General features: G+C 29.9%; 1 protein-coding gene across 2 annotated transcripts; it reads left to right on the top strand.

The window, feature by feature from the left end:
* Positions 1 to 48: 48 nt before the first annotated feature.
* On the top strand, positions 49 to 1,417 carry LOC137823188 (uncharacterized). Of its 2 annotated transcripts, none has more exons than XM_068628350.2 (2): positions 49 to 470; positions 1,154 to 1,417. In XM_068628350.2, exon 1 carries the CDS (start codon positions 138 to 140, stop codon positions 462 to 464), a length of 327 nt encoding a protein of 108 aa, XP_068484451.1. In that variant the 5' UTR covers positions 49 to 137; the 3' UTR covers positions 465 to 470; positions 1,154 to 1,417. The 2 variants fall into 2 exon arrangements, with proteins under 2 accessions (XP_068484451.1, XP_068484452.1); XM_068628351.2 differs by lacking the exon at positions 1,154 to 1,417 and adding an exon at positions 592 to 789.
* The last annotated feature ends 15,296 nt before the right edge of the window (positions 1,418 to 16,713 follow it).

The following is a 16,713-nucleotide window of genomic DNA, read 5'->3' as shown; positions in this document are numbered from 1 at the left end:
TATTAAATTTTTCTGAGATTTTAAAAAATAACAAAAAGCAAGGTTCACTCACAACTTATTCCGCTTCACATTCCTTGCGATTTGTATTGCAGAGAGGTTAGGTTCTGTACCTTGCTTGTTGTGGTGGTTTGATAGCCATGGCTTCTTCCTCAGCCTCTCCGACACCGGGCACCGCCGCGGAGAACTCGAAGAAGGGGTTAGGGTTTCTGTCTCACGCGATGAAACGGAAGGACAGCTTCATTCAATTATTCGCCATGACGGGAATCCTTCTCCTCAGCATGCGATCTTTAGGGCAGAAATACAAAATCCACAACCTCGAAGAAGATGTCCGCGACCTCAGGGACGACCACGCTTCTCTCTCCGACCGCATCAGAAACATCAAGCGCGACCTCCTTCGAGAAGCTTCTCGTGACTCCTCCGGCCTCTTCGCTTCTCGCCTTCGCGGCCTCTTTTCCACAGAATAATGATCCGTGAGTTTTTTCTACTGTTTTCGATCTCTGAACAAACAATTTCAATTGTTCCTGTGCTCTCTTATAATGGAAAGTAGACTTTCAAAAATAATAGTCTTTGAAGGTGTTTGTTGCTTTCCAGGAATACACTGGTATGCTTATCGTATGGTAGTGATTCTTGTTGAGGATTTCAAGTGTTTGCTCTTAGAGATTCATATTAAATACAATGTCATGTGAGAATGAATAATGAATAGAAATTATAATCTTCCGTGTAGAAACTGAGCTTAGAAAGCTTACTGTTGCTAGTTGAATTTGATTATCAGATAACTTTTCCTCTGAAGTGAGCTCAGTTATTAGGAGTTTTGTTCATATGTTAAGTGACTTTGCTGAGTAATTCTTAATTTTCCTTAAATCCTGATGCAAACTATTGCTCCTTCCAGCACACCTCAACTGCAATACTTGATTGTTCAATAATTCAAGAATAAATCATCAATTTTGTCCTCAAACTATTACCTTCTCTAATGCAATAATTTTTTTAAGTAATCTTTGAATTAGTAAAGTTTAGGGGCCAATTTGAATTTTTTTTATTCTTTAGGAGGCTAGTTAATAGGATTTGAATTACTTTTTACACTACTTAATTAGGGAGTAATAGTTCAGAGATAAAATTGATGGATTACTTTACTCATAATTCAATGGCTCCGCAGGTTTGTCCAATGGCAGCACGACGCTCCGTATACTTTAGCAGTTGCATAATTTATTATACATTTGATATTGAATCCACACTCATCCACCATTTACTGTTTGATATCTAACCTTTTATGAAAATCACAATTAGTTAAACCAAAGATTCATGGGGGGGCCAAGTCCTTGTTCCTATATGCTTTAATTTCTTCAATGTTTGCAATCTCTCCATCTCTCTATGTTCTCTGGATTTGGTTAATTCATTACCTTGGTTTAACGTTTTGTAAGTATTCGCTCCTACACAGTGGTTGATTTAACTAACATGCCAAAAATGCAGTTACGATGCTATTTTGCTTGTTTTCCCTTTGCAAAATGGTTTATTTAACTAGCATGGTAATCCTTGTTTACTTAACCACCGTTTTCATTCTTTCATTTACTTTGTAAAAACCTTTAAGATCATTTGTAAGCCTGTTCTTATTGGATGAGAATGGCTTCTGAATTAAATGTAACTCAGTATCACAATTTCTTTTAAATTGATAGGGTTCTTTTCATAGAATGAGTTTATGTGGACAAATTTCTCTACAAAACTCCTTCTAAGTGAGAAAAATAAAAAGGAAATATAGAAATGAAACTCTTCCTTTTATTAATTTTCTTATATTAGGAGGCAGATATGGAGAAATTCATTCAAACAGGCATGGCAATTACTTGTTAGGTTGGGACTCATGATCACGATTCTTGTTATCACAATTTTATGGATAAGGTGTTTCTTCAAAAGATTTCTTATAATGAGTGGAACAACCCTCTTCCTTTTAGTTAGGCTAATTCATTCCCAATTCTAATGATATTATAGCTTATACAGTCCTAATGAATGTTACTAGTTAGCTTATACTTTCTCAATTCTAATGTAGAGTAATGTCTGAAGGCTTAGAATTATAGATTCTCAAATTTAGTTGGTAGGATAAATTATTTGCCATCAGGTATTTTCCAAAAATAAATTAATTAATGCCCTAGAGAAACCGATGTACTTTAACTTTTCTGAATTGGATGTTTTACTTTTTTATATTACTTGTTAACAAGAGTTATAATGTTATATGAAGCTAAACTCTGTCGATATGAAGCCTTCGGCTTGAACCTACAATGTATTCTAGATAAAGTAATTGAAAAATTTTAAATTCTAAAAATGAATTTAATTTCTATAGATTAACTACGTAAAGTATTTTACGTTATCATTCACCTAGATATTGTAATGTATAGTAAGCTTTTTACTTTATAATGTGTTAATAAATATTTTGAAAGTTGAACCACGATAATTTCTTATTGACTAATAGTATAAAAATATTTCTGAATTATTTTTCTTTTTTTATAATTTTTTTATGAAGAAATTCCTTTAAAAAAATCGCTAACTAATTATTTCAGTAAACTTTCATTGTTAGTTAACCAATTATCTGAGGAGACGTCAGCTACAGAGATTGAATATTTTCTTTTCCATTTTAATTGAGGGACTTCTGCTGCCATGTGGGGGTGGTGACAAATATGGTTGTTGTTTGCACGTAGGGATTTATAGATTTAAAAATATAAAAAATGTAAGAAAAGTTATATGAGAAAAAAGTAAGAAGTTAATTTTTAATTTTTTCTTTAGAATAAGTTAATTTTAATTTTTTTCTTTAGTCTAAACTTATAATGTATAATTTTTTTTATGAAATTATAATAAAAAAGCATTTGTGTGACTTTTTTTCTTCATATAGCACTTTTCACTTTTATTTTACCATCTAACATTCTTTTGTTTTTATTTCTTTATTTAACATTTTTTTTTCCAATTTAACACCACTTTTTTCCATTGTTTCATTTTGTATTTTAAAAAAAAATCTTAAAATTTGGTTAGAATAAACAAAATAAGAATTAATAAAATAAAATAATTTTTAAATACTTTTTTAAGTAAAAAATGTTTTGTAAATTTTAATTAAATATGGGAAGAATAAATTTTAAATATTTATAAAATAATAGTGAATTTAAATATTTATAAAATTATAGTGAATTTAAATATTTATAAAATTGAAATAGAAGAAAATTTGAAATTTGAAATTTAAAAATTAAAAATTAAATATATAAAAATTTATGAAAAAATATCAATACAAACATAATGAAATAAAATATTTTATAGATATTTTGATGTAAGTAAATATTATGGATAAAATAAATATAAAATTATAACATTATTTTGTTTTTTTGTATTTTTATAGTAAATTTGAATTGTGAAGAATAAATTATAATAAAAATATATTTTTATAATAAAATTAGGGTGAAAAAGTTATAATAAATTATAATGTTGGTACCAAATTAAATGTTGGTATTTTTTTTTTGTTAAAAAGATATCAAAATAAGTAATAGTAAAAATTAAATAAAATTATTTGGATATTTTATAAAAAAAATATTAACTGAATGCTTTAAAAAATTATAAATAAAAATTAAGTTATTTATCGATGATTGATGATATGTATGTAATAATAAAAAGAATTAAGTGAATAAATTTATTATTAGGTTTAATTAAAAAAATGTATAAATTATAATTTTAAAATAAAAATTAAGAAAAAATTATATTTAAATTGAGAGATTGTGTAAATAATGAGTTATATATAAATATATGTCATAAATTATAATAACAATATTATATAATCATATTTAATTATAAATAAATATAATAAATTATAAAGAAAAATGAAATATGTGATGAACATTAATTAAAATATAATTTATATATTAGTTAAAGGTGAAAAAAACAATACATTAGTTTTAAATAACATAAATGTAATTTGTTTTTAAATGTTTTCGTGTTTATTAGTTGTGAATTCTTGTTAATTATAAAAATATGTAGTATATGTTAAACATAAAAGGAAAATAAATGATAGATGGTCATTCATTTAATATGCGAAATGAAACATAATTAATAATGATACATTAGTTTTAAATAACATAAATGTAATTTGTTTTTAAATGTTTTCATGTTTATTAGTTGTGAATTGTTGTTAATTATAAAAATATGTAGTATATGTTAAACATAAAAGGAAAATAAATGATAGATGGTCATTCATTTAATATGCGAAATGAAACATAATTAATAACGAGAAGTGGAAACTCTAGTAATATTGGGACATGTTCTTTTTGTGTGTCCTGGTGTTTAACAATATGAATCATTTTTGGTTCGACCATGTTGTTCTCATATATTGTCCATATTCGACTTGACTTAGACTTCCCTTTTGAGGTTCTTTTCATGTCGTGACTTGGACATAGTATTTGACCAATGTATGCATGTCAATACTCTTCATTTTTTAGTTCATTGTGTTAGAATTAATGGCTTTAAACAATAGAGGGTGAATTTTTTAATGAAATATTTTCGAAAATACTAGCCAAGAATGAAGATTAATGAAGAAGCACGAAAGAAGCAATCAGATCAGCCAATAAACAAAATTGTTTTTAATTGATTCTAGAAGATCAATCGGTTGTTTATGCGAATCAACCGATTGTTTTTATCGGCAGTTTATAAAAACACAATTCAAACAGTTTTAAGGAGTGAGGGATAGAGAAATTCACACAAGAATTTATATTGGTTCACTCATAACCAGAGCTACATCCAGTCCTCGACTAACCACTGAGAATTCACTATGTAATCAATCCTAGATTACAAACACACAAATACCAAAGAGGTGATATTGAACATGTCTAGAACATTCACCCTCTTTGATACACAATTCACTACAAGTTAGAACACCCTTTGACTGTATACACCAACACCTTACAAGTTTTACAAATATGAAAACATATACAAGTAAGAACAGAAAAGATCACACCTGATACAGAAGAATTACAGCAGTTCCTATTCCACTCTTAACTAAAACAAAGTTTTAAGCAATCTTGCAATCTTGAAAAAACTTATTAATTTTTTTGGTAATCTGATCTCTCTTTATTCAGAGATGTAAACACCAGTTATATAGTCTAAAAAATAGTCGTTTAAGACTTTTAATCAAGGGCCCAAACAGTTTAGAATCATGGAAAACATATTTACCAGACTTAACAAAAATTTTTAAGATTTTTAAAAAACAATTGATTGAAAACTCGATTCAACCGATTGAATTGGCCTTGATTGTGAGGTCAACCAATTTCAGCTTTTTCAAATCCTTTTCAAAACTATTAAGTGTAAAATAACCGATTAAAATGATAAATCATCAGGTTGTTTTTCACTACTTTGGAAAACACTTTTCTTTTGAAAGAACTTGATTGATTCAGTTTTGGATTAAGCTAAGAGTGGATTAACAAATTCTAATCTACCTAAAACCCATGCCTACAAGCAGCAACTCAGCCTTCAAGCAATCTTCATGGATTTGGAGACATCAAAGTTTTAAGTTCAATACACCAAATAGTCCTTCGTAAACATGAAAGACCTGTTGCAATGTGTACACAAGTGAGATGTACCTAGCAAAATCGTGGTGGGCATATTTATAGCTGCAACATATTATTATCAGCCACAACAAGAATCTTATCGACATTTGTTATCAATAAACAACTCAAATTTCTTATTTCAATATTATTTGTGTGTCCATTACCAATTAATACTAATTGACTTTAGTTTTTTATAATTATGTACTGTATTTTATACTTAAAATTAACAAGATTACATCATCAATAATAATAAAAATTAAAATTAATTTATGTTTATAAATTCAATTTTTATGTTGTTGTATGATTTAATTTTTTATTTTCTTCATTCTTAAAAAAAATAAACTAAACATTTTTAATTGATTTTTTTTAAAAAAAAAAACTCATTTCTTTCTTCAATAATTATATTTCTAACTATTTTAAACATTAATTTTTATTTTTACAACCAATACATTTATTTTTTATTGCAATCCAAAATTAAAATTATCAATTCTTTTTAATTTATTAATTTCTTTTTAAAAATTATTTTATTTTATTGATTCTTAAATTTATTTTTATTCTATTTTATATTTATTTTTTCTCTTTTCAATTCACTCTAGACAGACAAAAAGATAAAAAAATTTAAAAACACCATCCTCATAAACCAAATTCCAATATATATATATATAAAATATTTTTTAAGTATACATTATTTTATTATGTCACATTTATTTTTATTAACCAACTTCTTTGTTTTTATAATTTATAAAAAATTATTCACAATATTTTTTATTTTTCAATAATTACTTCAAAGATTACACTTTTTATCTTTTATTATCATAAAATATATGGATACACGGCCTTTCACTAGTATATAATGTAGTATATAATGTGTTGTAAGATCGATTAATTGACAAAGCTATTAAATAATATTTAATTTTTAAATCCTTAAAAAAATAAATGAATTAGTTTGATTATAAATTAAAGTTTATTTATTTATTTAAAAATAATAATATTTAATCATCCATTTAATTTTAATATTCACTAACTATGTTTTTTAATCATTAAACTTGCATAATTCTTAGTATATCTGCTATTTATAATTTCTTTTGGTCAATGTGAGTTTAGACAATAAAGACTAAAGGGTGTATGCATAGAAACTAAATAAATTAAAGTAGTGTGTATAAATGAAAATAAAAGATGATTTTCTTAAACTATAACAATTAAAATGTGTAATTAAACCTAATAAAAAGACCATGCAATAAGAAATCTTAAATAAATAACTGTTACTCCGATATTTTATCTAAAGTATAAAAAAAAAATGATTTCTAAAGTGAAATTTTTTTAAAAAAAATATTATGTAAGAAACAGTTAAAATAATAGTGTCATTTTTGTGTTGTGATAAGCTGCATCAGTAATTGATATGCCCAAGCCCTCCTACCAACTTAGCTCCTCCCCTAGTCACCACAACCCTTGCCCCCCATTCATTAATTGCCCAAGAAAGCTACAATTTATAATCATAGTATCAACACCAACCATATTTAAACAGTTTATATATATATATATATAATATAAAGTTAGCAACTTGCATTGTAAGTGTATTTTAAAAAAATAGTTGACTCTTCTATCAATCTTGAAAGATTTAAATATAAAGATTCAAAGTCTTTTTATTATTGAATATCATTAAAAATTTACTAATTAATTAATTAATTAATTATGTTCTAATAATCTTATTGGCTATGGTATATACTGAAAAAGATCATAAGCTTACAACTAGTTTGTGGAGAGTGGTTTTATTGTTCTTTTAACCACTTCATCAACCTTCCTTTTTACTGTCACAAATAAAAATATTTACAACTAATAAAAATATTTACCACTATTAAAAATATTTGCAACTTTTACTGTCACAAATAAAAATATTTACAACTAATAAAAATATTTACAACTATTAAAAATATTTGCAACTAGTTATATCTTTTGAAGTTTGAGTGTTTCTTTATTTGTTTTTAATATTGTAAGTATTGTTGAAGATTCTATATATGAGTTGGAGTGGTATTGACGTGGAAAAAATGTGTTAAAAAACTTACATCAATCAATTAGAGATTAGAGATAAGAAAATTTTACAATATATATATTTATAAATTAATTTTATAAAACTGAATTAAGATATTCACTTCTTAATAAATATTTTATATTTTTTTAATATTAAAAAAAGTTAGAATTATCATGAATGTTTAAGAGATAAAATCAGGTGAAACATTACTCACTAAAATTCAATTTAGTTTGACATTCTTATATATCACGGTTTATACCATTATTGTCCACTGTTTTAAATGTTATATATAGTTGTTGATGTAATTATCTTAATCATGAAGATTTACCACAGGTTAAGATATTTTTTTTAACTTTGAGCAAACTGTGCGACTTGCATGTCGTAAAAATAGTTTCCAATTCCAACTTTTGATGTATTCCTAAGAATGAAATTGTGCCATGCAACATCCTTATGCCTTACAAAACAATTTTCATGATGGTTAAAAGGTGAATGTTATTTTAATATAATTATTTAACTTTGCTTCCTACTTGAAAAAATGTTTTTCTTTATTATTAGTACTAATTTATTAAATAATATTTACCAGATTATGTGAATTTGATCGTATTTACTAGTATGCACATAGTGTTTTATAAAAAAAATATTTAACTCTCATATTTATTTTTTGTCAAATAATTATAGCTTTTTTGTTTCTTGTACGCAGTGAAAACATTTATTATCCCGTGATCCTTTAAATCAGGGAAGAGTGAATTGAGTTTGTTAAAAACTTTTAACAAAACAAATTTTCCAAATCTCTAAGGATATGAATAATAGGACAATAAGAAGAGAAAACTTCAATTGATAATGAATATTGAAAACCAAAAATTCAAACAAACACAATAAAGCAGATTAAGAGGTTCATAGGAATTTTATAGATCATGAATTACATATAGTCTACAAATTGTGTTTGAGATTATTTTTTTAATGAGCAATCAAACATGGTACCAAACATTTTACATTCAAGGAAACTCACCCTAAAACGACCTTCATTGAATCATTGTAATCAATCTAGGCCTAGAAAACACGATTTTTTATAATAGAATTTTTGTATAAACTATTAAGATTTCTTATAATATAATATTCTAAAATTAGTTTGCAAACTTCCAATTAATGAATTGTTTTGAATAAAAGGTACATAGATTCCACTACAAGAAAATTTACTAATTCTTTAACTAGTTATAAATTTGAATTCGTAGATATGTTAAAACTTATATATGAATTTTACGTATAAATTATTATTCATAGTACCTGATAGGAGAGATGGGGTCCAGGCACGGTCGGTTGATGTAGTACAATTGCTGACGTGTCGATCTTCTTCTTTTTCAGTCCATCGTCCCTTCTTGGCGTTTCCTTCGGTCGGACGGGGGAGGGTACCTACGAAGGCACTCCGACGCTCAAGTGAGAGAGATTCTAAATGTGATTCAGTAAGTGGATTCCAAAACGTACCTTTCTTTTGCTTAAGCACAGTATTTATAGGATTGCCTAGTGGGCTTTCTGTCCCTTGGGCTCAGGGTGGTCATGGGTAAGTCTTGTCAGTTACGCACCGGGATACCCGGAGAACATATATTCTTTAATCACATTCTCCTTATTTTTCGGAGGTGTATCTTAACCACCTTAGCTTGCCACGTGAGTGCCCTTCCATTTATTATGCTCGGTCAGCCGTGACGTGTGTTCGTCTGGTCCCGACACGTGTCTTCGTTCGGTACCTACCGGTACACTTGCCTCCCAGGCTCGAGGTGAATAAAAACCGAAGAGTCGTAATGATTATTGTGGTTTTCGAGGTGTCAGCATTAATTATAACGGAACGATGAGATGTTTCCTTTTGGTCGGAGGGGGTAGAGATTGATCTGACGGTGGAGATCAAGTGACAGTTCGACTTCCGACTAACTGAGGCCGTAGGATGAACGCGCATCTAACGGATGAGGGAGAGAGGAGAATACTATAAATAGTGTTCTCATTTGGATGAATTTTACGTTTTCGTGAATTCGGCATCCGAGTCGCTCCGATTGTCGAGTCCATATTGCGAGCTTGTGTTGCTGACCGATCTATAATCGCTGACCGACTGTTTATTTTCGTCCGAAAGGTTAGTTATGTCGTCTCAACTTTCTTCAAATAGAATAGTTAATATAGAGTCATGCGAGAGTGGGGAGTCATCGTCTGGGAGTAGCGAAAGTACTAGTGGGTCTATGGGTTCGACTTAAGACTGGGTGGATATTACGGTCAGGAATATCGCTACTACCCTTAGGAAACCTGATGACCTAGATAAAGTGATAGCAAAGGCACCCCTCGTATGTTCGGGTTTACCGCCGGACATCATAGTTGCCGAGATGTGTGGGAACACCGACCGTGTGTGTCATGGGAGGGAAAACGCCCCAATAGATTTTTTCTTTGTTTACAATACTTTGTTCACTGATTTAAGAGTGACCCTGCCGTTTGATGAATTTACTTCGGATGTGCTAAGGTTTTTCAACCTGACACCTACCCAGCTCCATCCGAACTCATAGGCGTGCTTGCAGGCCTTTCGAATGGTGTGTCAACTTTTTGACCTGACACCCAGAGCAGAAGTCTTCTTGTTTTATTATAACACGCATCCGGTGTTGGCGGAGGGCTTGGAAAACTTCTTTAAGGTCGGCAATATGTTTCTTGCACGAGTCAGACTTGACAACAATATCATCGACACAGACTTCAACATTCTGGCCGATCATGTCGTGGAACACATGATCCATTAATCTTTGATAAGTGGCCCCAGCATTCTTGAGGCCGAAAGGCATAACTTCATAGTAGAAGTTATCGGAATCGGTCATGAAGGTCGTCTTCTTCTGGTCGGCCGGGTGCATTTGAATTTGATTATATCCTAAATAGGCATCAAGGAGATGTGATGTACGGCTGCCCCATCAACTAGGTGATCAATAGTAGGTAGAGGATAAGAGTCTTTTGGGCATGCCTTATTAAGGTCCATATAATCAACGCACATTCGTCATTTCCCATTTGCTTTCTTGACCATAACCACATTGGCTAACCATGTAGTGTAATGGGCCTTCCGAATGAATTCAGCCTGTAACAACTTATCAGCTTCGTCACGTGCGGCTTTACGTCGTTCCTCTCCTAGTTTTCTTTTCTTTTGGGCTATTGGCCTGACCTCTTTATACAGTGATAATCGGTGAGTAATGACCCTCGGGTCCACGCCAGACATGTCAGCGGCCGTCCATGCGAAAAGATCGGCATTCTTCACAAGTGTTGTGTTGATGGCCTTTCGGTCATCTGGCTTCAGTGAGGTGTCAATATGTGTAACATGACGATCATCACGAAGTGGAAACGGATGTAAGTCTTCCCCTGCTTCCATACGGGGATCGTCCATATGAGGATCTAGATCAACAAGGGCTATCATATGGCGGCGAGACGGACGTCGTTCTGAATGTCTAGTTGGGGATCGTCCTCTTTTTTGTGGGAATCGGTCATCCGGATTAACCGTGTAGAGCCGCCGAGTTGGCTCACTTTTCAAGCTCGCGACATAACATTCTCGAGCAGTTTTTTGATCGACATGGATTGTTGCAATGTCGTCATTCGTCGAGGGAAACTTCATGGCCAAGTGTGGGGTGGAAACAATGGTCTTTAATCTGTTGATGGATGGACGACCGAGGAGGATGTTGTAGGAGGTTTGGGTGTTGACCAGAAGATACCGTACGTTTATTGTTTTATGGAGACCGTCTTCCTCTCCAAAAGTTGTATACAAGTCTATATACCCCTTGGTGTCGACCCGTTCGCCTGAGAATCCTACAATTTGTTCATTATAGGGTTGAATATCTGCTTCTGAGATGCGCATTTTCTTACAGATTTCCCAGTATAGAATGTCGACCAAGCTACCTTGGTCCACCAAAGTCTTGGCAATTGTGAACTTGTCAATTTCCACAGTGATCACCATAGGGTCGTCCTGTGCTGGATCTATGGCTGTGAAGTCATCATCAGTGAAGGTGATCGGAGGTATGTGTGGACGCCTTCTCGTAGTAGCACGGGTGGACTGAACTGTCCGGAGATGTTTCTTTCGGGCGGAATTGGAGCACCCGCCTCCGGCAAAACCTCCTGCTATGTAGTTTACTTCGTGGTTTGGTTCACCCAAGGTAACTGGTCCGACAATCATATTGATAACTTCACGAACTCATTGGCGAGGTCGGGCGTTTCGGTCGGGACTTTCGCTGCGGGCGCGTGTACGCCAAACGGGACTTTCACTACGTTTTCGTGAGGCCTGGCCATGGTCAGCTCGGCGTTTGTAGTCACTGCGGTACGATCGGTCGTCACCACGGGACGAACGGCCGGCACTTCGTGGTGGGGATCTTGTTCTTTTCTTGATGAACTGCTGCAAATGGCCGGCTTGGATAAGCTCTTCAATTTTATCCTTCAACGCTTGACATCCCTCGGTCGTGTGATCGAAATTACGGTGGTACTTGCAGTGTTTAGTAGTATCCGCATTTGGTGGTGTCTGATATCGTTTTAGTGTCGGTATTAACTCCGTTTGTAATGCTTCATCTAAGGCTCGCCCCCTGGGGACAGTTAAAGGGGTGTAATTGTTGAACCTGGGAATTCGGCCTCCTCTATTCCGGTCGGACCTTGGAGTGGTCCAGACGGTCCGTTCTGTCTCAAATTCTCTTTCTTTGCTCGGGGTTTGATCCTTGAGGACTCTAGATCCGGCGACTTGGAACCGTTGGTGATAGTCAATGTGCTCTTCGATTTGCATGAATTTGGTTGCTCGAGGGCGAAGATCTTCCATGTCTTGAGGTGGCTTCTTGATGAGACTTTTAGTAAAATGACTCGGCCGGATGACCGAAACTAGATGGTGTAATGCAACTTCCTGTTTGAGCCCTCGGATATTCATACATGCTTTGTTGAACCTGTCTAAAAAGGTTCTAAGAGATTCACCTTTCTCTTGTTGCACCGCTAGGAGAGACATGTAGGACATGTGATGCGGCCGACTGGTGGCATACTGAGTAGAAAACTTTGCGGCTAAGACATCAAAGTCATCTATTGAATTTGGAGGCAGCTCTGTAAACCAAGTAAGAGGTTCTCCTTGAAGTGACGTGGGGAATACTTTACACCACACATTGTTATTTGTGGTATACAAAGTCATCTGCGTTTTGTAAACATTTAAATGCTTGTTTGGGTCGGTTGAGCCATCATAGAGTTTAATGGTGAGGCCTCTCCACTTGTCAGGAAGTGGTGTAGTGGTAATTTCGTCTGTAAAAGGATGACCCCTTTTACTTAGCATTCTTTCAACGATTCCAGCTCTAGAACTAAGATTGGGATCGGTCGGTGTAGGTATGCGAGAAGCAGTTCGGTCGGCCGTATGGGATTGACCTTCTCGTTCGGGATTATCAACCTGTTGCTGGAGTTGTGCATTTTGCTCTCTTAATAAGGCAATTTCTTCCTCTTGACGGCGTCTATTCTCTTCATGTTGGCGATGGTCTTCAATCCCCTTTTGTCGCAATTCCTCCACCTGAGTTTGAAGGGTTTGAATCATAGTCATTTGTTCTGCCATAACGTCGTTGTTGTTCCTCGTTGCAACCATTATGCCTCAAAAATTGAAATATTACCTCGGCCCCACGGTGGGCGCCAATTGTACCTGAGTGGAGAGATGGGGGCCCAGGCACGGTCGGTTGACGTAGTACAATTGCTGACGTGTCGATCTTCCTCTTTTTCAGTCCGTCGTCCCTTCTTGGTGTCTCCTTCGGTCGGGCGGGGGAGGGTACCTGCGAAGGCACTCCGACGCTCAAGTGAGAGAGATTTTAAATGTAATTCAGTAAGTGGATTCCAAAACGTACCTTTCTTTGGCTTGAGCACAGTATTTATAGGATTGTCTAGTGGGCTTTCTGTCCCTTGGGCTCAGGGTGGTCATGGGTAAGTCTTGTCAGTTACGCACCGGGATACCCAGAGAACATATCTTCTTTAATCACATTCTCATTATTTTTCGGAGGTGTATCTTAACCACCTTAGCTTGCCACGTGAGTGCCCTTCCATTTATTATGCTCGGTCAGTCGTGACGTGTGTTCGTCCGGTCTCGACACGTGTGTTCGTCCGGTACCTACCAGTACACATAAAATTTAGTTATTTATAAATTTTATCATATATAATAATAAAGTAATTTTGTGACAATAATCTATAGGTAAAATTTGTATATCTTATTTTGACGTTTGGAGTAAGATTTTTTTTTTAAAATATATGTATTGACAATATAATTAGTAGGTAAATAAAATTATGTGTGATCTATTAATTTTACATGTGAATTAAAATAATTGACTTGTTGAAAAAATAAAATTCATATTAATATTATTGTTATTAATATTTTTATTATTAATATTATTAATTATTATTATTAATATTATTGTTATTATTATTATTAATAATATTGTTATTAATATTATTAATTATTATTAATATTTTTGATATTATTAATATTGTTATTGATAATTTTTTATTATTATTAATATTGTTGATATTATGAATATTATTATTAATACTGTTGACATTATTAATATCATTATTAATATTGTTGACATTATTAATATCATTATTAATATTGTTGACATTATTAATATCATTATTAATATTGTTGACATTATTAATATCATTATTAATATTGTTGATATTATTAATATTATTAATATTTTTGTTTTTAATATTATTAATTATTATTATTATTAATATTTTTGATATTATTATTAATATTTTTGATATTATTATTAATATTTTTGATATTATTATTAATATTATTAATTATTACTATTATTAATATTGTTGATATTATTAATATTATTATTAATATTGTTGACATTATTAATATTATTATTAGTATTGTTGACATTATTAATATTATTATTAATATTTTTTATATTATTAATATTTTTGTTTTTAATATTATTAATTATTATTATTATTATTAATATTTTTGATATTATTATAAATATTATTAATTATTATTATTATTAATATTGTTGACATTATTAATATTATTATTAATATTGTTGATATTATTAATATTATTATTAATATTGTTGACATTATTAATATTATTAATATTGTTAATATTATTAATATTATTAATAATATTATTAATATTATTAATAATATTATTAATATTGTTGATATTATTAATATTTTTGTTTTTAATATTATTAATTATTATTATTAATATTTTTGATATTATTATTGATATTTTTAATATTATTATTAATATTGTTGATATTATTAATATTTTTGTTTTTAATATTATTAATTATTATTATTAATATTTTTGATATTATTATTGATATTTTTAATATTATTATTAATATTGTTGATATTATTAATATTATTAATTATTATTAATTATTATTATTGATATTATTAATATTATTAATTATTATTATTAATATTGTTGATGTTATTAATATTATTATTTAAACTAATATTATTATTAAAACTATTAATTAATAATAATAATGCTAATTATCATTAATAATATTATTAATATTTATATTTATAATTATAATTATAATCATAATTATAAAAACAATGATCATAATATGATTAAAAAAATTTCAGGTCTATGGAAAATTATTAATAAAAATATAAAATTATATTTTTTGAAAATTTATTTATTAATTTTTAGATTAATACTTTTTTAATTATGATAAAAGCTTTAAATCTGAGTTGAATTTGTCAAATTTTATTTCATATAATACTTTTTAAAATATAAACATAGTTAACGAGTGACCAAACAATTCAATCATTGACTAAGTAACTTTGTGGCATTAATGATATTACAAAATTAATTATTGAAATTTATAATAGTTAATTTTATATCTGACATTACAAAAAATAATATGTAGTATGACTTATTTAGAAAACTATTCATTAGTGTTTTTTAATAATATAGACTTGTTCCTCTTTATAATATAAATATTCTTCCTCCCCAGATGTAAGGCACTGTTTTGAACTTTGTTATTTTCTCTAGTATCTTTTCTAATTGCTTTTTCCTTTTCCATTAATAATCAATACACTCTTAATTATTTTAGTTCACAAATAGTAATAAATATGTACTTCTCTTTCTTGCAAGCATTGGAGAAGATGATTAATATATAACTGTTATATCATTCGTTCATACATCAATTATTCAGGTGAAAATTAATTAACAAAAACTGTCAATAAGTTTAGGGTTTTACAATTCACAATTAGAATGGAAATCACAATAAAATACACTACTAATGTTTTAAACGAGAATTGATTTGAATTTGCACAATTTCAATAATAATTTAAAAAAACAAGATACTTATAAATAAAATCAACACTGCTAATTCAATTATTTAATTTTATAGTAAATATGAATTAATTACGTGTTACTGCTAATCTGATTAGTAGGTCCTTAGAATTTTTAATTTTCGATTACTCATGTCAGATGTCGTCTTACTAATGTTTCGATGTCTAATTTAAAGTTGGGTATAATGTAGATAAAAAATAATGTCTAATATCTAATTTTGTTTTAATTAACATACACACATTTATAGAATTATAATAAATTTTTAAATTAAAGTTAAGATAAATTATTTAAATTAAAATTAAGATAGATTATGGAGTTAATATCAAATTTTAGTTAATATTTTATATCGTGATTATTTAATAATTTTTTGTTAAAAAATTTACTTATGTATTTACTTAGTAAATGATCCGTATGGTAAAAAAACCTATATTTTGTAAAGTAAAAAAAATCTATTTTTTGGATTTTAAAGGTAGATTTTTTTTTTGTTTTATTCGAAACAAACATAATGAGGTAACAATCAAGTTTCTTTATGATGTGATTGACACCGATAATTAAGAACACATAAACAAAGCAAGAAAACAAACCAATACGGTGATCTAATCAACAACTAGGCCAATTTAAAAGCGGAAATTGGGTAGGACTGCTACTACACATGCCTTTACTCAATTCTTCAGTTCAAAACATCCTCGGTAACTATTATTTGTGTGTTTGGTTGGAGGGAAGAAAAAAGAAAAAAATGAAACATAAATTTGAATGAGACGTAAATTTGAATGAGGCATAAAAGTGTAATTAGGTCT

The sequence above is a fragment of the Phaseolus vulgaris genome, chromosome 9, assembly GCF_051622355.1.
Source record: "Phaseolus vulgaris cultivar YP4 chromosome 9, ASM5162235v1, whole genome shotgun sequence".
Lineage (NCBI taxonomy): Eukaryota > Viridiplantae > Streptophyta > Magnoliopsida > Fabales > Fabaceae > Phaseolus > Phaseolus vulgaris.
This window is presented reverse-complemented; position numbering and strand designations above follow the sequence as displayed.